Below are 20,032 nucleotides of genomic sequence, written 5' to 3'. Positions count from 1 at the left end.
GGTGGCAAGATTTGTAGTTAGAGGGAGGACATGTCAGGACAGCCTGATGAACGAGGGCGGCGAGAGAGTATTAGAGTTAAAAAGATGGAAGAGAGAGGGAAGAGATATGATAAAAAGAGCTGTGGTAGGGAAGAAGGGAGAGCAGGGGATAAAAGTGTGAGTGAGGAAAAACGGGGGGAGCCCTGTGAGCTCAGCGGGGATGGGGTTCATTAAAGCGCTCTGCTCACCACAGGCTCTGACTGCTAAAGTAATGACGGGTGAATTCAGATGGGCTGTGGCAGAGGGCAAAACCATCATCCAGCAGACGCTCCCGAGCCTTTCCCACAGTCACTGTTGGCCCAGAAACATGACCACATGGTGGGGAGGCTCTCCGCTGTTTAATCTGGACGTGTAATATTTCCAAATCCTATTAGAAAATGACCTCTATTACAGAGGAAATCCTCATACCCCGCTTGTCTCCCCTCTTTTGTCTCCCCCTCCTCTCAGATGAAATGAAAATAGATGAAAATGTTGGTGGTTTTTCTCACATTGTATTTGTATGCATGTGTGTGGTTCTAGGTCCAACTTGTGCCGACGTCCACGACCCATGTGAGCCAAACAGGTGCCATCCATCCTCCCAGTGTCAGGCGCTGCCCGAGGGAGGCTACAAATGCGAGTGCCCCATGGGACGTGAAGGCAAGCACTGCGAGAAAGGTAATCCAACTCTTTGTTTATACTAGTTGAACTCCATGACTTCATGCCTCTTTTGTTTTCTCCGGTGCTTATCAAGGAGCACCGGTGTTTTTGACTGGTGTCAGCTGAGTAGGATCCTTTTCAATTTCTGCCCCCTTTCCTCTCTTTTCTTTCCGCTCTGTGACGTTTCCATCCATGCTGAATCGGAAAGGGGGATCAAACAGAAGGGGGAGGGGGGGTGAGCCTTCAGGGGGGGAGAGGGTGGGAGGGTTTCAGAGCTGAGGTAGATGATTGGCCCCGTCGGGCCATCCACCACATCGACTCGGCTGCGCTTGTTAGCGGGTAAGCGGCAGCAAAGCCGCAGCCTTCCTTCACTCCCTCCCTCCGTGCCTGTCCGCCCACAGGTGTTGTGTTCAAACATTGTTGTTGCTCCACATGGCAGAACCAGGCCGCGGCTGGGGAAAAGACCAGAGCACGGCTCGTCTGCTTTTGAAGTTCATCATTAGCACTTTTGTTGGTGTCACAATATGAAGTCTTCCCTCCCTGGCTTTTTAGATGTTGTCAAGAATGTTTGCAATACTGAAGTCGACTTCTGTAACCGTGAATGAAAGAGAATACACCATCAGCCACATCCCTAACAAAAGAGGAACATGCACTCTTGTATCCGGGGGAATTTAGAAAAACCAGATGGGGATAGCCTCCTTTCCAAGCCCTGAGTCCCAGTTAGCAGGTGACTGAAATAAATTGAGGTGAACCAAAATCAATGCCGTGTGAGCGAGAGCGTCTCCCATTCCAAAAGGCTATTTTTTCACAGGAATCAATGAGATGACTAATCGCATCAGTCCTCGCTGCCCGCCATGATTAATGGGAGCGTCAGTCAGCCGGAGTGTCAGCCCCAGACAGGAGCTCACAGATAAGGCGGCAGCCAGGCGGACGCGCCCTCTGAGGGCTGCACTGAGAACAGTTCAAAAGACAGGTAGCTCACTCATAAGAGGCTGGAAGGTGAATTAGTCCTACTATTAAGAGTGTGTAACCTTTTGTGTGTGAATTTTCAGCTGAGGTATGTTTTCTATTTTGATTCCGCCAAAGTCCATCAGTGAAGCACGCTGCCGTGATATTCAGCATCAAGGGCTTTTCTCAAGGGTATCCAATAGTATTGAATGGCATACTTCTCTCTGCGCGCTGTGATAGTGTAAATCATTACAACTTAGTGATGAAAGCAGGACCACTTGAACTGAGACGGTCCTTGAAAAACTGACTGCAGGGGGGAGTTTCAGTTTCAACAGTGTTTTACATTCAGTGCCTGAGCTGGAGAGAGTGTGTCTGATTCATTCACTGTGTTCACACGGCGGCTATGTTTCCTCTGACATCACACCCGAGATGGGAAGCTGAAATGCTGTTATCACGTCATACTGCTGTGCTCCAGGTTTTAAAAGTAGGAATCTGACAAATTATTTCATCTCACCACTTGGACTGAAAACATCCAAATATAGTAAAAATCCAGGGTGACATTGGGCAAAAGAAGGTATTTGATATCCCATTAGCGTCAACAACTTCTTTGCTAATATCACCGTTCCACTGTGTTACATGATATGATAGGAAAGGACCACTGTGTTTTATTTTATAGGCTTAAAGATATAATCTTAATGATTTTCATTTAAATAAATGTCTGTTAAGTCTCTATCTATCGCCGAATGAGGTAACACAATAGTGATTGAGCCTACGGCCCACTGATGAAAGCCTTTGCATTTGCAGTATATAATATTATTAAAGACTGGGTGACTGTGGCGACCTTCGCAGAAAGATGGATGTTCGAGGTGTACTGAAAGAAAAGATGGATGACTACAGATACAACTTCAAAAATAAGTGAAAACCCAAAGAAAAAGAAACAAATGAAGGCAAACAGTCTAAAAAGGAAAAGCGATAGTCAGCGAGAAAAAGAGTTACAACCGTAACAAAAGGAGCCAACCGTAGACATCTGGTTATGTTGGAAGTATGCGCCCGCAATTGCCTTTTATCGCCATAAGGTGCCGCCAAATAGAACAAAAGTGAGAACTTAAAGATTATATCTTTAAGTAAATGTGTCCAAGATGAGCTTTGATGTTTCTGAATTAACCTTATTCATACAGTCTATGGAATGAACACTATCAAACAGTAATGTTAGCTAACAATATCTGTTATCTAACCGTGGCTAATGGGTCATGTTTCAACTTTAAATATGTCCCCAAGCCCCTGCTGCTTCTCACCTCTCAGTTGCCTTTCAGGCTTCGGTTAATGTGTCCAAGACGAGCTTTGATGTTTTTGAATTAGCACTGTCAAACGGTAATGTTAGCTAACGTTAGCTGTTTTCTAGCTCTACCTTATGGGTGATGTTGTAAATGTAAATATTTCCCCAAGCCCCTGCTGCTTCTTACTTTCTTCTCAGCTTTCAGTTGCTCATCAGTTGTGAAACAGATAAACAAATGTTCAACCCCAGAGCTAGCATCAACCTTAGCTCCAGCTCCTAACTCTGAAAGTACACCTCGAACAAACTTTTCTTCATGGTCAAACTTCATCATGTGGGTTTATCCTGGTCACTCGGCTCATCCCACTGTCTGGACTTCTGGTGACTTATTGATCACTGTGCTTTCATTTGGAACATAGTGTGAAGAGGAGAAAACCCTCCACTGCACTCCTGTAAGAAGCTACTTTCTGAGCCGCTCCTAAACAGTTCAGTTTAGTGCACGAATCCTTGTTGTGTGTGGAAGACTATTTTTCCCTCTCCTCCGTGGTGCGTGCCATCGTCATTAGCAGTCTTCGGCACAATAGCTAATTAGCTTTCTCATCTCCGTCTGCCTTCCCCATCCTGACTCGACTCTGCTAATCCCAGCCAATTACGAATAAAAGCTTTCCTGCCGCTTGCGTAGGTATGTGTGTTAGCTTAAGTGTGTGTGCGTGAGCGACTAGCATTGCATATGTCTCTGAATGATGGTAGTTTTTGCAAACAACACCACGAACACATACCCCCGGGTGACACTTCAATGATTTTTAATGTCAAACCACTTGTTAGAAGCATGGCACGGTGCCTGTCCTAATCACTCGAGACTGCCGGAAACAGGACCGCCAGACGTCGACCCATCGAAGAGACAGGAATTTGTAAAAACGGCCTGCCAAAGTACAATGGCTGTATTATTTCATGGGTCCCTGCTGTAGTGTTAAACTCTACGTGTCTCCAAAGGTCCTTTGTTGCTCTGTGGCAGCCTGTGTAATCACTCTGACATAAGGGTTTTTGATTTTTTTGTTTGAATTCCTGTCAAGAGAAAGTCTTAATCCCAAAGGCTGTAAAAACACAAATCCACGTCTTTCCATAATGCTGACAGGTCGCTCACAGATGTACTGACTCTCCCTGAATTTCAATTCTGTCAGCAACAAAAAGGAGACCTGAGGATGAATAAAGTGTCTTTGTTTTTACAGTGGCTGAGAGGAGAGGGGCTTACATGCCGTTATTCGATGGAGACTCTTACCTGGAGCTGAAGGGGCTTCATATGTACGGGCATAACCTGCGGTAAGTCTCTGCACGAAACCCAAACAGTCAAGGCTTATGTATGTATTACTGAACACAGGATATCATGTAGTTTGCATAGACTGAGCTTGTTCTGAGCCTCAGGCAGAGCTGCCGTCTGTGAGCCTGATCTGAATTAACAATGAGGCTTATACCAAAAACACATTATCTAGGCCTAAGCATGTAGAATATATAGTATCTCTGCCTTCTTTTCATAAAAGGAGTACCAATGTCACAAAAATAAGCATTTTTTTGTGTATCTCTGACTCGTGTGTGTGTTTACTGGTTTTGCTTGCAGTCAAAAACTCAGCATGACAGTGATTCTCATGGCCAACGACTCCAACGGTATGATCTTCTACAACGGACAAAAGTCGGACGGCAAAGGAGACTTCATCTCTCTGTCCCTCAATGACGGGATCCTGGAGTACCGCTACGACCTGGGGAAGGGGCCCGCTACTATCAGGTTAGCATCAAGCTAAGAGGGTTTCACCAGAGACTGTTCAGAAAGGAGACGGCACAATGAGAGGGGTTTCCTGTATTTGTGTCCACTGTCTTACACAGCACGTTTAGGAGACAAGCAGTAGGCCCTGAGGTTCAGTCCAGTAGTAGAAGTGATCCTGAGCTCAGATCATTCTTTCGCCTTATAGCTCCCAAAGTCATTATTAGACCCAATTTTTCACCAGCCACTTATCCATGGAACATTTTGACACTTAAATATCTTTTTCAGACAGACAAATCACAGGAAAGTTAACTTTCTTTCAGATTTGTCTCATTCTAAGAAACACCCTGCACAATCTGGCAACACAAATATCTCTTCTCTCGCTAGATCTGGCAACTGATAAACAGCCAGTCCTTTGCACATCTCTTTACATCGGACAAACAGAAATGTGACGGTAGTTAAAGTAATAATCTCGAAGATTTTCACCGTCATCAAATGAGGTAACACAATGGTGATTGAGCCTATGGCCCACTGATGAAAGCTTTTGCATTTGCAGAATTACAGACTGGGTGTCTGTGGCGACTTTCACGGAAAAAAATCACAAGCGCCGCCCAGTTAGTGACGCGTTTTCCATCAGCCAACAGTGGTTGGTCTGCCAGAGAGGGTAGGCGGAGCTAAGTGGCTGCTTTTCTGGACTCTGCAAGTGTTGCAAGTAAACAGTAATCTACTATGGCTGAACAAACAGAGAAAAGATCGATGACTACAGATACAACTTCAAAAATAAGTGAAAATCCAAAGAAAAGGAAACAAATTGGACGCTCAGATGAAGCAAACAGTCTAAAAAGGAAAGCAACCGTCAGCCAGGAAAATCAAGAGTTACAACCGGAGCCAACCGTGGACGTCACACATGTGACACTGTCTGGATATGTGGGAAGTGTGCTCCCACAATTACCGTTTATCGCCATAGGTGCCGCCAAAGAGAATGAAACTGAGATCTTCCAGATAATAACTTGAAACTTGAAACCATGAATTCAAAATTCAAGTTAAACGTGTTCTGTGATAAAGAATACTTTCATTTCCTTTTATTTTTTAATTGTGTTCAGAGGGGACAAAGAGTCCATGGCCGCTAAGGAAACAGGAAGTATATACCATTTCTTATCATTGGTGTATTTTGTAAGTATTGTGTTTGTTATCTTTGGATTAACATACACAATTAGGAAAAATATAAAAGAAACAAACATCAACTCTATTAGGACAAGCCTTAAAAACATCCTGTATTTGCAGTGCTATATTCCTAAATCGAACATGCTACAAGTTAATACAAGACAAACTGAACCCAGAAATGTGTTTTTAAAGAGACTGCGTTTACTAATGTTTGAGTATCTGTGTGTGTTATTTAGGAGTAAGGAACCAATCCAGCTCAACGTGTGGAACACCATCAACCTGGAGCGCGCCGACCGCAAAGGAGAGATCATGGTGAACAAGAAGGACCCGGTTCGAGGAGAGGCACCGGTAAGAGAAGCAAGCTAACAGGCTACTGCTAAGGGTTATCTTGCTTTCAGCATGCAGGGCTGATGGGCCTTTTCTGTGCTTAGCCTTGCTTGTGCATTATATATATCGTGTTTGTTTAACCATCTGCGTGCTCCTATCATGTCATCGCCACATCCCTTGACTCGAGTGGTCCTGTGTGGCCCATATAGAGGTGTTTTATTTGGCCGTTTCAGGCACGGTTATATCAGCAAACCTTTTCCACAACATGCGGTTCCGCCTGATTGATTTTCTGAAAATATGCCGCTATCTCCCGACATCCATCAAGGTAAGAGGGAGAGCTCCAGATGCAGAGGGCCGGTTTGACAAGCTGTCTTAATTTTGGAAGTCCTGTGATTCCACTTTGTTTTTTTTGTACCTCAGCCCTTCAGCTTGCTGACACACAGGAGATAAAACTTGGTGTTGCAAACAGAAAGCAAAGAGCAGCTTATACTGCTGGTATACAGTGGATTTTAGAAATGCAGCCTTTGAGGAGGTGTCTGGGGAGGTGGAGGCAGATTAAGGAGATAGCAGCAGCAGCGAGATGAGTGTAATGAAACCCTTCAGCCCCGCGTCTAAACCAATAACGCAGGTACATGCTTCCAAATGAAAGGCGATCTAATAGTTTGATAAGCCTGCAGGTCATCCAATTATATTAAAGAGTGTAATGTGTGATTATGAACATGCACTCTGTCAACTCCGTCATCTTCCACTAAGACGCAACGCTCTCCTGCTTTTTTTGTCCTCTCTCGCTGCTCCGTCCTTCCCCCCACTGCCCGTATGATAATTGTGTTTTACTCCAGCAACAGAGGCAGAAAATCGTATTAAAGAAGAGAGCAAGGAGAAAGTGAAGATGGGGGTTGGGAGGGGCGGGGGGGGGATGCGCAAGAGATGAGCTGAGACTAGTTATGAAGCTCAATGCAGAGACCCCATCCCATATGGCTCTCAGCTAATTCTCTCCCACTCCTGCTTTAAGAACTTAGAGGGAGTGAGCGCTCGCTTTGCTCGGAGCAGCTCGCATCGTATCAAAGGAAGTCACACACAGGATTAGGGCTGTCGGTACACCAGTTTGTAACTTCTATATGATACGAGGAAAAGATACAAATTCTCAATACCTCTTTTGAGACTGCAGCAGGTTTATTTTTTATATTACCAACAGAAAAAGTCACTGAACACAGACCAAATCAGCTGAAATAGTCCTACTGTTCAGTCCTACTAAATGCATAATAAATAGGATTTTCCTTAAAAAATAATGTACAAGCTCATACAAAAACCATCCCTCTCAATCATCACTAATGGCCCACTAGAAGTGTGTGCTGCTCCCTGTATCTCCAGGTGCAGAAACCCTGCCCTCTGCATGTTTTTCTTCATATTTTGGACATTACCGAGCATCAATCATTGCGTGGTGTGCCTCTTCCTTGCTCTCCGATAATGTCGCTCTCTGTCCTCACTCCCTCTCTAGGTCGCCCTACCACCGCTGCTCACTTCCTTGCAGCAGCTTTGGATTAAAAAGCAGCTTGTAGATCTGTTCTTCTAAAAGCTTCAGTAATTATGTACACTATCGAATGTAAAATTAGCGAAGATTGTACCGTTTTAAACACATGGTATCCGATACTTTTCACAATCCTAGTATGGAACATATTACATGCTGGGTGTTCATCATTTCAAAGATGGCTCAGTCTGCCAGCATGATAGAGTACACACTTTCAAAAGGCACATAGGCACAGACAGGAGGAATAAAAATCTGTTTGAATGGCAGCAGTGTGTAAATGAGGTCGGGTTAAGTGGCACTATTCACTGTCTCTCCTCCATGAAGTTTTTCGCTTTATATCTTTTCTCAGTGGCACCATCTGCTTCATGCATGAGCCTCTTAGACTTGCACTCTCATTTGCATTAAGTATAAACACCCACTTGCACAGCTTTGAGTTTGTATGTGTACGTACAGTCTATAATGTAAGGTGCACATTTCTCATATTCCCTTTTTAATCTCACTTGTCTGTTCTTTTCTGCAGCTGTTTCATGCTCTTACAGATGCACTGTGTGGTTATGTGTGTGTGTGTGTGTGTGTGTGTGTGCATATGATTATATGTTAGTGTGTTTGGTGGGCTTTTGCACTTGCTTAGCTTTGCATGTCTCTTTATGCACAGACACTTAGTAGTCTTCCCTAATAACTCTCTTCCTCCCTATTTTTCTTTCCCTCTCTATGATGTGCTGTCTGGAAATAAGAAATCACGCAAGGTAATGAGACAAGTCCCAGTCACACCTTAGCCCATATTTCATATTAAGTCGCTCACTGTGTCCTCTCACCCCCATCTCTCCATGCAACAGCGGCACAGGAAAAAAAGGCACTCTTGCAGAGCTGCGGGTGGCTTTACAGGTGCCACTTCTGTAGAAAAACTTTGCCATCTCATAAGCCCATACACGCACACACAAACAGCACCCGAGTGGAGATGCTCTTAAAGAACACGGTTTGGCTTTCACCTCGGTCCATCTGCCGTGGGGGTGGGAGGGGGTGGAAAGGTGGGAGGGAAGAAGGAAAGGAGACAGTCATCTTTTTGGCGGCCATTGTTTTTAGCAACAAAGAAACGTCTTCATTAGTCCGGCGTAGGCGGGGATATCACGCCAGTGCCGCGTGGCTGTCGAAAAAGTGAGAGCAAAGACAGGGGAGGCGAGCGAAGGGGAGGAAATATACCGGAGGAGATGTGAGGTGCCAAGCCAAGCCGGGCTGTTCTTTTGTCATCTGTTCTCACTTCTTTTTGGAAACAGGAACAATCCTCCATAATATCATAAAGTCGCTCGCTCTTTCACCCACTCACTCTCCCATAACAACACAAACAACACTCACTGCACATCACCGAGCGAGAATCACTCCGTAGAAGCAACTGTCCTCTCTCACCAGGTGCAGATTATTACCTGTTTACAACCAAACAGAACGTGACGCCATTCACTGCATGAAAACTCACCTTAGTCATAGACACGTCACTTTAAATAGTGAGTCGGGTTCAGAATGCATCTGTGTGTTTGATAATAAAATATTAAAGTGCATATTCACCTTAAAAATATAATGCATTTTAGAAGCACATAAGCTCTTTATTAGACATCAAGAAGCACTTAATAAGGCCTCATTCTTTATAACTGTACTCTACAACTGTGTTTCTCAATGTGGGCACTCATACCCCCAGAGGTAGTTTGGAGTACTGCAGGTGGTACTTGAGATTTTCAGTAAATATTGCTTTAAAAAATATCAGTCTTCCAAAATTTCTGAAATAATGTAATTTTGATGAAATAATTTTGTATTTAATATTCCTATTATCAATGCTGTAATTAATTGATGTAAACTGTAAATAGCCAGATTCGATATAGAATGACAAATGAAAATGAAGTAATGAATTTGTGATTAAAACAAGGAGAGAAAACAGAGCCTGGAAAAAACACGCAATTATAAGTAAAAATACATTTTAATGAGATTTACCTCAACGAGCTGCAATCCTCCCAAGGATTTGTCCTCTTTTCACCAGGAGAAATTGGCCAAGAGTTGCATAAAGTGAGCGTACCTCATAAGTTAATTCTCAGTTACAAGGTTGGTTTTGAGTAAATCAGACATAGATAGAGCAGTGCTGTATTGTAACTCTTTAAATAAGCTGTTATAAAATATTTGATCACTTGTCAGAGGGCTAAAAACATTATTTAATAGAGCTAAAACACTATTACTAATACTAATACTTCAAGAACCACACTTATGCAACTACAAGGCCATTAACTAAGAGTACTGCTGGGCTGAGAGTGAAGTTGTTGTACGTGAACTCTGATCTTTATATCCTTGGCTAAGTGTTGTTGTACTACCACCTTGTTTGGCCCATACTGAGCAATGCATATTAGCATTATAATTCATGTTCAAAAGAAAAAGTTTCTTTTAGAACATAGTCAGGCAAAATATTGGTGTTAATGAGTGCTTTATAAAGAAAGCTAAAGAGCCAATATGCAACCAATATGAATGCTAATAAGCAAATAGCCAATGGGAAATGATTGTAGCATAGCATGAAGTGTTACAGTGATTTTATCTGCTGAGAAAGCGAGGGTATCGGGGCAGTCAGGTCTACGTTAGGAGCCCGAGGTGGCCGCCTCTGCCCTGCAGTTGGTGACAACTTTCAGCTAAGCCTCGAGGCAGCAGTCACAGCTCGTCCAGCAGCTTTGGCCAAGGTCCCCACCCTGTCTCTGTTGGAAGCAGCTCAAGGTGCAGTGACACAGCCCCCGGGCTTCAGCCAAGCGCCGCTGCCTCCTGCACTCCAAATCCCATCCTAAATAAAAGCCGAGCCGGTGCCAGCTCTGCTCACACAAAGCCTGTTTATTTGGCCCCTTCCATTATTTTTCCAGCAATTAACTCCACTTTACCCCTCTGGCAATTACTGCTCTACATAAAATAAAGATCATTAATTCCTTCCTTCTGAAGTGGGCCGGCTCTTGTGTGCAAAAAAGAAAGAAGCGGTACCTTGCTAATGCAAAGCAATCGGCCTGAAGGTTTGGTGGGAAGAATTGAATTTCAGAGCCGTTGCAGCGCAAATAAATTGCAATTAATGTGTCTCCACACTCAACTGTTTGAAAGGTCGCTGCTTATGATCAGCCATTCATTAGAGATGTCTGTGAAGAAGCAGCAGTATCTCAAGTCCAACCTACTCCTGATTTCCCTTTGTAGTCTCTTTTTATGTCTCACAGATAGAGGATAATTGACCACTCTCTGTGAGAGACATAGAAATCAATTAGGCTGTAATGTATCAAGTGTATCGACGCAGAGAGAAGGCGAGCAAGTGCAGTTAAAGCATCTGCGGCTACTATGTGAAAAAATCCTATTTTTTTTAATAGGACAATCTATAAGACTGTGACATGTCTGCAAATGTGGTTTATTAATCTCACTTTACACGTATATCTCAAATAAAAGGATACTATTTATTTCATGCTCCCTGGACACAAACACATCACTCGCTAAAGAAAAACCATAAACCATCACGCCCTGAAGAGAAAACCACTCAGGGAAATTGAAGATGTGTAACGGAAAAGATTAAATTGGGTGTTTTTAAATATATATGTGGAGCTTTTTATACCTGTCTTTGTCTGTACACATTTACATCCCTAAGTGTCTGTACGTCCGCCCAGTTCTTGTGGATATATCTGAGGAACGACTGGAGGGAATAGCGTCATGTTTGGCACTAAGGTCCACTTGAACTCAAGGATTAACTGAGTAGGATTTGGTTGTCAAAGGTCACGGTTATGTGAGCGCTCATGAAATGTTTGTAGCCATAGCTCAAGAATACATAAGCTTATTATGAGAATTATGAAGCAATGACTTTTTTTTTACCCCTTACCCTTCACTGTGACATCATAACGTCCTAGACAAATGCTTTTTGAGCCATTATTGCCATCGGGTTTACCTGTACATGTAGGTCAGGAAGACCTGGAGGGAATATCTTTAGTCTACTTCTACTCAAGGTTGAAATTTCAGCCATCAAAGGTCAAAGCTGTAGGTCAGTTTGACCTTCACACCTTGGGAACAGTATATTTTAGCAACTTTTACTACATCTGGTTTATCATGTCCCTACTGTAAATGACTGTGGTGCCACCTCTCCTGTTTAATGTTGGCCCACTTATGGGTTGTTTGTTTAGGGTAATGTATTTTTTCAAATACTTCCAAAATACAAATTTATCTCCCGTCCGTGCCGAGGTTACATTTTCATTCTATGGGAATCACTGATGGATGTTAAAGGCCCATCTAGGGACAGGCATTGCAAATAAGCCAAGGCTATAAATGCTGTAGTGTGTGGCATCGGTTTACTTGTTTTATACTTGTCCCTATACAAATAAACATTAAATATATGCACACTACAACTTGACTGAGATTTGAGTTTCAGGTTCACACAGCTGCAGCTCACCCGTTAAAACCTCTTTGTGTCCTCTCTCATCAGAACCTGCACGTAGATCTTAACCTGAAAGAGTCTCTGTTTGTTGGTGGAGCTCCTGATTACAGCCGAGTGGCAAGAAGCGCTGCACTTTCGGAGGGATTCAAGGGAACAGTCCAGAAGGTAAGTGTTTATTAGCCTCTGTTTTGCTCTTCTTGTGGATTTTACTGATGTATACATATTTTTAATGTCTCCAGCCCTTGTGTGCTCAGATATTTATATAAAAAAATTCAGAAGATAAGTTATTAGCTCTCCAGCATGTCACTACAGTCCACTATTATTATAGTAATTTTCCATTCTAAGCTCACTCTGAGACGGGCAGTGACTCTGCTCATTTGGATTAGCATGCACTATTAATAGCGTGCACATTTTGAAGTCCCTCCCTTTTGCTTCTCTCAGATCTTTCTCTGACAGCCTTCCAGTTTTTTTCCTTCACTTTCCAGCAAAAAGCTCATCTCCGATTGCCAAAAATAACCCGGTAGAACAAAGGCAGGATGTTACTGTTTGTGCAAACTTGTCATTAGTTCTCCTCGGCAAACTTTCCCTTGACAGTTTTTCAAGCAAATCAAAAGCTAAATGTGGTGTTTGTCTTACTTGGCCCGTTGGGGATAGTTAATTATGAGGAAGACGGTTTGTACACTCAGTTTGATGTCCTTGTTTAGCATGTGCGTCGTGACAACACCTTATTTGTGAGACATTTCCCAGTGTGGTAACCGAGTGGAATTTATATTCAGAGGAAAAGCGCGTTTAAATGAATCTACAGTATCACTGTACACGGCTGTTTAGCTCTCAGGGTGTGTTGGGATAATGAGGTTTTAATGATCATTCAGCAGAAAACACAAAGCCCCATAACTCGCTGCTTTCCTTTGGACAACAACCAAGAGTGGTAACAAATGATTATCTTCAAGTGTTTGCTAAGGAGGGAAAAATTAAATCAGATAAATGTGACAACAAAAGCGCTGAAAAGGAGGGAAGAAATTTAAAAGAGACAAGGTAACTCTCCAAGGGAAGGTCGAAAATATTTAATATTAAGACTGTTACATAAACACGGGTCAGTGAAAAGAGGCTTTAACAGATGTCTAATGAGATTATACTGATTTATATATCTAAGCTCGCAGGCAGGTCGGATCTTCCTGTTTTTTAAGACTCTGCATTCAAATTAGGCCTCTAAAGACTTCATGTCTGCCTTGCCAGCATAACGCAAGCCTTATTATAATCTGTAGTACACTGTTTATCTGACTGTATATTGTATGCAGGATGCCTGGAAAACATATTTTCTGCCTTTTGTTGTCAGTTAAAGGGGTCATATCTTTTGAATGGATATTCTCATATTTTCATGGGTTTCACATTTTTGGGTGTTTAATTGTTCACAGTAAAAAAGTGAAAACTGCAAAATTCTGTGTTTTTCCAGAGTTACAAATTTAAAAAGGTTGCCCCTGAAATGGGCCGTTCAGAACAGCGGCAGGTTTCTACGTAGAGCCTTGCCTTCGCCGAAATTGACCAATCGTCATTCACCGTCATTCACCTCAGGCTGCCAACTTACCATCCCGATACCTCCTGGCGATTCTGGCTCGTACATATAAGGCAGGATAACTGATCCTAGAGCAGCATTGTTTTCTACAACTCTGGAGTCCCCCATGTGGGATCGCACACGTGGGGGAGGGGCTACGTGGTCACTCCAAATACTGTCGGCCAATCGTGGCTAAGGTCTAACCTGTGAATGGCAAAACAACTTGTTCGTTTCAGGAGGAAGGAGAGGCTCCGAAAAAATAATTAAATTAAAATATTTATACCATTTTTAAAACTAAACAAGCTTTACCAACGTGATTCAAAAACATTGATTGCATAGCTAAAATATGTCCCCTTTACGAGAGAACACAACATGAACACAGTTGAGGTCATTTAACATGACAAACTTCTGTAGGTTCTGTGTATTACTTCTCGTTCTTGCTTTTCCTCACTAGTTCATAGGCAAGGCTCACTTTGATAACGGTAATAATCAGGGATTAGCCAATTTGAATGTAAATATGATGACATGCTTGCTTTTGTTGCGAGTCGACTGTCAATCAAGTCTGATCAAACCACATTGGCAAAGTCCTCATGAGGCAGATTAACTAAGCTCTTTTTATATAAAACGTAAGAGTGCTTTAATTCAGCATTTAATTGTGGCCTATTCAGTTATGAATTAAACATGTTAATAGAAACAGCTAAGCTTTGAAACAAAGTCTTCAGGGTATTTAAAGGGTACTGCAGTGATTTAGGATTGTATTTCTGGGGGGTGTCCAAGGCCCAGCGGCTCATTGTGTGAGTCCTTATTGAGACTCTCACAGTTTGAGTTCAGCCTGGACTCTTTGCTGTGTCATTCTCTCGCTTCCTGCCTTTCCTGTTTTATCTTTGACTAATAAAAACAATTGCCCCAAAAAATTAACTTTAAAAAATTGTAAAGATTTTCATTTAGTTACATGTCTGTTAAGTCACTATCTATCGCTGAATGAGGTAACACCATGGTGACTGAGCCTATGGCCCACTGATGAAAGCCTTTGCATTTGCAGTCATACAGACTGGGTGTCTGTGGCGACTTTCGCAGAAAAAAATCACAAGCAGCGTCCAGTTAGTGACGCATTTTCCATCACCCAGCAGTGGTTGGTCTGCCAGAGAGGGTAGGCGGAGCTAAGCGGCTGCTTTTCCGCTCTCTGCAAGTGTTACGAGTAAACAGTAATCTACTATGGCTGAACAAACAAAGAAAAGATCGATGACTACAGATACAACTTCAACAAGAAGTGAAAATCCAAAGAAAAAGAAACAAACTCGACGCTCAGATGAAGGCAAACTGTCTAAAAAGGAAAGCGACCGTCAGCGAGGAAAATCAAGAGTTACAACCAGAGCCAACTGTGGACATCACACATGCAGCACTGTCTGGATATCTGGGAAGTGTGCTCCCCCAATAACCGTTTATCACCACAGGTGCCGCCAAAGACAACAAAACCGAAATCTACAAGATTACAACTTTAAAGCAAAAACAAGGGTCAAAATCAGAGAAGCAGAAGGGGCAGTATCCCAACTTTTCAAACTTAATTTTTCCTATGCAACCAACTGCATTTCTCTTCCAGCCTTGTGAATACCCACATTTCTCAAACTCCACATCTCAACTTTATAACTCAGGGCTTCTGTTGTGTGACTGTGTACTCTCCCAGCCCGAACCAAAGTAACCTTGACAACGTAATTTTCTCAGATATGAAAAACTCCTACAGAGCCGAGTAGGACATTAAACAACTGTTATCACAGGCTGAGTAATAAAAATGACTACTGAGCTGACCTTTAATGTGTAACTTAAGTCAGCGAAAATTACTGTAGAGCCTTTTTAACCCTGTGTTCCTTCTCTCAGATCATCCTGAATGGCACCCCGATCCTCAGGGAGGTGAACGCCCTGCGCTCCAGCAACGTCGCCATGTTCCAGATGCACCCATGTTCCCAGGAGCCCTGCCACAACGGCGGCCGCTGCAACCCCCAGCTGGACACCTACGAGTGCGTCTGCCTCAGCGGGTTCTCAGGGGGACACTGTCAGAACAGTGAGTGTCTCTAACCACAGTCTGTGTTATCATCTATCCTCACAACTATATTACATCTTGATTTGTAAGCACCAGTATGATTGGTGTGGGCGCTCTTGCTGGCTTTATATCACCTTATCATGGCAGTGTGAAACTGCAGTGAATCATTGTTACTGTACAGATTGTTCCATTTCCTCATCCAACATCATTTGTTCTTTCTCTAAAGGGACACATGGCAGCAGGAGTTAGGTCTTTGAAAGGATGCTGCTTTCCCAGAATGTTGTTTGTTCTGCTAAACCACAGTAATATAATTCCAATGTTGAATACCCAATGGGCACAAGGTAGCACACACGCAGATCTTCAAGACAAAGTTTACTTTAGAAATCAACATTAGTCAACTTTGTGTTTGTGCTTCCTTTTACATTTGGGTATTTAACATTGGATATATAACACAGCTTGTCCTTGGATGTGGGACGAGTCTACTTTTGACTGCTTATAAAACTTTTCTTTAATCCTTGTTGTGAAGACGAGGTAACAATGTTGATAACAACATGAGAACACGCGTAACATGAGATTACGCTTTATGTTAGGGTCATTATGTATACATGAAAAGATGCTATGATACAACTTATTCCTTCCTGATACAGAGTCGTTACCTGGATTTGAGTATGGGTCATACCGATTACCCCTCAAATACTAGTGCGAAAATATACCAATGTTTTTATTATTATTTAACAGCTGAAGACTATACTACTAACGATAATGTCAGGTTTTCAAGTTTAAACAAGAAGGGAGAAGGCCGAGATGCGGACTTAGCAAAAATAAGTTTGATCAACAAAAAGGCAAAATCCAAAATGGCAGAACAAAACTCCTAAATACCAACAAAAGACAAAGGGAAAATCAAAAGTTATTTTTGGACCCAGGTAACAGAAATAATTCAAAGGAAAAGGTCCAACAAAGAGAAAAACACAAGGAGAGTCCACAAAATAAATCTAACCAAACTCACAGAGGAAAACACAAAAGGTTTCCAGATGAAGGACGATGACGAGCTAGCACAGAAGGGTTGGAACACAGAGACTAAATACGTACAGGGTAATCAGGGACAGGTGAGACCAATCGAACACAGGTGAAAGTAATGAGGGCATACAATCTAAAAGGCGGGGAATGAAACAAAGGAAGGAAGTGAAGCATCACGTGAGACAAAGTGACAACAGTTACTAAAACAGGAAATAGATATCTGAACATGAATACAAACTAAATACAAAACTTAGCACAACTCACGACAGCCATATGGTTGCTATCATTGTAGTTTGGCCTACTTCAGTTCACTGAAGGAATCCTTACCTAAAAGAAAAGCTGAACACCTAAAAACAAGCTAAGCTAACCTTAGCAGCAGCTCGGCTCACAGCCCCTGCTATCCACCGAAAGGTTTCATATAAAAACTGATTATTGCAATTAAACTGTGTTCTTTTTGTAAAAATAATAAACTTAAAATGTGTGATTGGAAAACACTGATTGCTGACATTCTGCTACCTTCTACTTACACTCTCCACTTTTTTCTTTTCCGCTCTATATCAGCAGTTGCTTGTGGCCGTCATAATTTAAAATATAGCTGTTTAAGCTGCTGTCATGCAGAAGAATCAATCAGTTCAATCAGTTAATTTTTATTTGTATGCCAAATCATATCAAAAGTTATCTCAGGAAACTTTACAAAAAGAGCAGGTTTGTGCTCTGCATTATATTATTCAGAGAGGCTCAGCATTAATTATAAGGAGATTCATCTGTTTTTCAGCGGGCTAATAATGTTGGTATCACATTGGTCCATTTACTGGCGTACTCGTAAATACTCAGTCCTGCATTTTAGCCTTTATGAGGGATGTTTCTGACACTTATATCACAACAACTCTGAATGTATTTCAAACTAAAGTGTCGGTTAAAAACATGATGAAACGTGTCGATTGAATATTCATGAAATGCTCTTTTAAAGAGTTGCACATCCCTTTCATCATCATCATGTCACTCTGCCAGACATAAACTCACTCAGGCCCGATCTGTCTTACACACTCAGTCACTGCCTTTCCCATTAACCTTGCACCGTGGCCCGCTGTCCCTTTCACTTTAATTAAAACTACAAATGCACCAACACTGCCCCATTTGCTCACACTCCACCGCCTCGGCTCGGATAGCCGAACACTCTGTCTTATTGATTGGTGTGATGTCATCTCATGAAAAATGCTCTCTCCCTCCCTTCCCTCCTCCACAGCCATCTACGAGAAGTCTGCAGGAGACACCGAAGCCATCGCCTTTGACGGGCGGACGTTCATCGAGTACCACAACGCCGTTACAAAGAGGTAAGAGAGAGGACAAGGGGATCATCTTCATCTATTCAGCTTCATCCAACATCTCCAATGTAATAGCCATTAGCCAAATAACCCTTCTGTCTATCCATCTCCTCTCATGATGACAGTGTTGATGGTATCATCAGTGCTGGGGCTTCAGGGTGAACTAGGCACGTGGCTAATAGCTCACCCCCCCTCATCCACGGCCCTCCTGCTCCACTTGTGACAGGATTTCACTAATTAGCGAGACAGCTAACAATAACAGTGTTGCCCTGAGCACGCTCGGTACGCTCTGTGGTCTTGTGCTTAGCGAACTCTGGACAATAAGCACACACGCATGATTAAACTTTTTCTTATAATTTAAATGTCTTTATGACTGTGTCCTATAAAAAAGTATCCAAAGACACGTCTCCTGCCATTTTAACGCCCCTTAAAGGGAAAAAAAGTCGATGATGCAAGTGAAAAGTGGCTTCTGGAGCGAGTGTAGAGAAAAAACACAAAGAAAGAAATCCTTCCCCTTTAGGCAGCTGATGAGACATTTTTACTCTTCCATCCGTCTACAAGGTTGGCAAGAGAAGAGCGAGCGCACCTTCCGGGTTGGCACAAACAAAAATGTTTATATGATGAACCTGAGAAGACATCAAGCATACGGCTCTATATCTTCGTCTCACAGCTCTTCACACAAACACTCAGAGGTGTGAAGAGCGGGCTGGATCATCACACTCCCATTGAGACTCACGACTCGCGCTCACTCACAAACAACTGGCTGCTGTCGGATACGTGTGTGTGTTTTATGTGTTTGTCGGCTGTTCCAGATGCGTGACTTTGTCCTGTCCTTCAGTCTGACCACCCTTGTTGTCTTTGTCCACACGTCTTTGTCTCATGTAAATGTCCTTCACTGTCTTTCCTTTTCACTCAAGCCAACTGACCAATGAGATCCCAGAGTAAGTAGACTGTACAGCTGGGTGTATTCCCCAGCTTCAAATCAAGCCCGACTAACAGCAGCTAAAAAAAGCCATTTTTGATAGTTAACCTAATTGAAGAGATTAAAGCACATCCATAATTACCCCACAGAAATCATCTTTACTGTTAAAGTCAAATTTTACATTCAGGCTCCATATCCATGATTTAATTTGACAGATTTCATTCTTTTGAAGACATTTTACAGCGTCATTAGATCCGTTCTTTTTTTGTCCCCGTGCAGAGAGAAGCATGAATGTGTGCATGATAAGCATTGTGCTCGCCCCTCAGAAAGAGAAAATGAATTGCTGTGCTAAGAATGTGCAATATTTTATGCATGGTTGTAACTCGTTCATAAACAAAATGAATTGCCACGCACTTTACACTGAATGGCATTATCTGTCATGTGGGAAATGAATGAGAGCCACTGAAAACTGCAAGAGGGAGGATATTCTAAACACCCCTTAACCTAGTTTCTGGAGCCCGTGTCGAGTTTGTGCTCGGGAAAGCCCTCGGTCATGACTTAGTTATTAACGCTTTTTTTTCTTCCTGCTCATTAGCTCGGTAAGTAACCTCTTTTTAAAGAGTCCCACAAAGCGCACAAGCAGAATTCAGCTCAAATTAAGCCGACTGGATGCAGCCCAGAGTTCATATCCATGCCAGGGCTTCTGTCATCTCGCTTTTTGCCAGATCTCTAACTGTAATTGTGAATAATTACGGAGTCGGCCGTACAGAGAGGCAGCGACATGTTAATCACAGATTTGTCTCCCTTTGTAGATTAGACCTCCAATTGAGATCTCTCTGCAGTGTGTAGCCATGGGCATCAATCTCACTTAGCAGGAGGGGGACAGTGGTCCTTGGAGCCAGACTGTCGAAAGTTTAATGGATGTCACATTTACTAAGAGCCTCAATGAGCGTGAATCTAAGCAAACCGGAGCGCTATGACGGCACGCCGATCAATTCAGCATGATTTGATCTGGTGAAAGAAATTTCTCAAGAGGACATTTAGAGCGATGTGAGGCCAAGATGTCAAACGCTCACCTTGGCTTAATGTT

At 42.7% G+C, this 20,032-nt stretch overlaps 1 protein-coding gene across 2 annotated transcripts in view; it reads left to right on the top strand.

Moving 5' to 3' along the window:
• Positions 1-20,032, top strand: part of agrn (agrin) — a 206,628-nt gene that overhangs the window by 174,296 nt on the left and 12,300 nt on the right. For both annotated transcript variants that reach the window (XM_069659364.1, XM_069659363.1), the window contains exons 26-32: positions 559-693; positions 4,126-4,216; positions 4,512-4,676; positions 6,053-6,164; positions 12,137-12,253; positions 15,516-15,699; positions 17,942-18,029. In XM_069659364.1, the coding sequence (XP_069515465.1) occupies positions 559-693; positions 4,126-4,216; positions 4,512-4,676; positions 6,053-6,164; positions 12,137-12,253; positions 15,516-15,699; positions 17,942-18,029 (892 nt within the window). The remainder of the gene's footprint in view (positions 1-558; positions 694-4,125; positions 4,217-4,511; positions 4,677-6,052; positions 6,165-12,136; positions 12,254-15,515; positions 15,700-17,941; positions 18,030-20,032) is intronic.

Source organism: Semicossyphus pulcher, unplaced genomic scaffold (assembly GCF_022749685.1).
Source record: "Semicossyphus pulcher isolate SPU_LCO1_2020_fin unplaced genomic scaffold, fSemPul1.0.p SCAF_13, whole genome shotgun sequence".
Lineage (NCBI taxonomy): Eukaryota > Metazoa > Chordata > Actinopteri > Labriformes > Labridae > Semicossyphus > Semicossyphus pulcher.
Note: the sequence above shows the minus strand (reverse complement) of the source record. Positions and strands in the feature narration are given on the sequence as shown.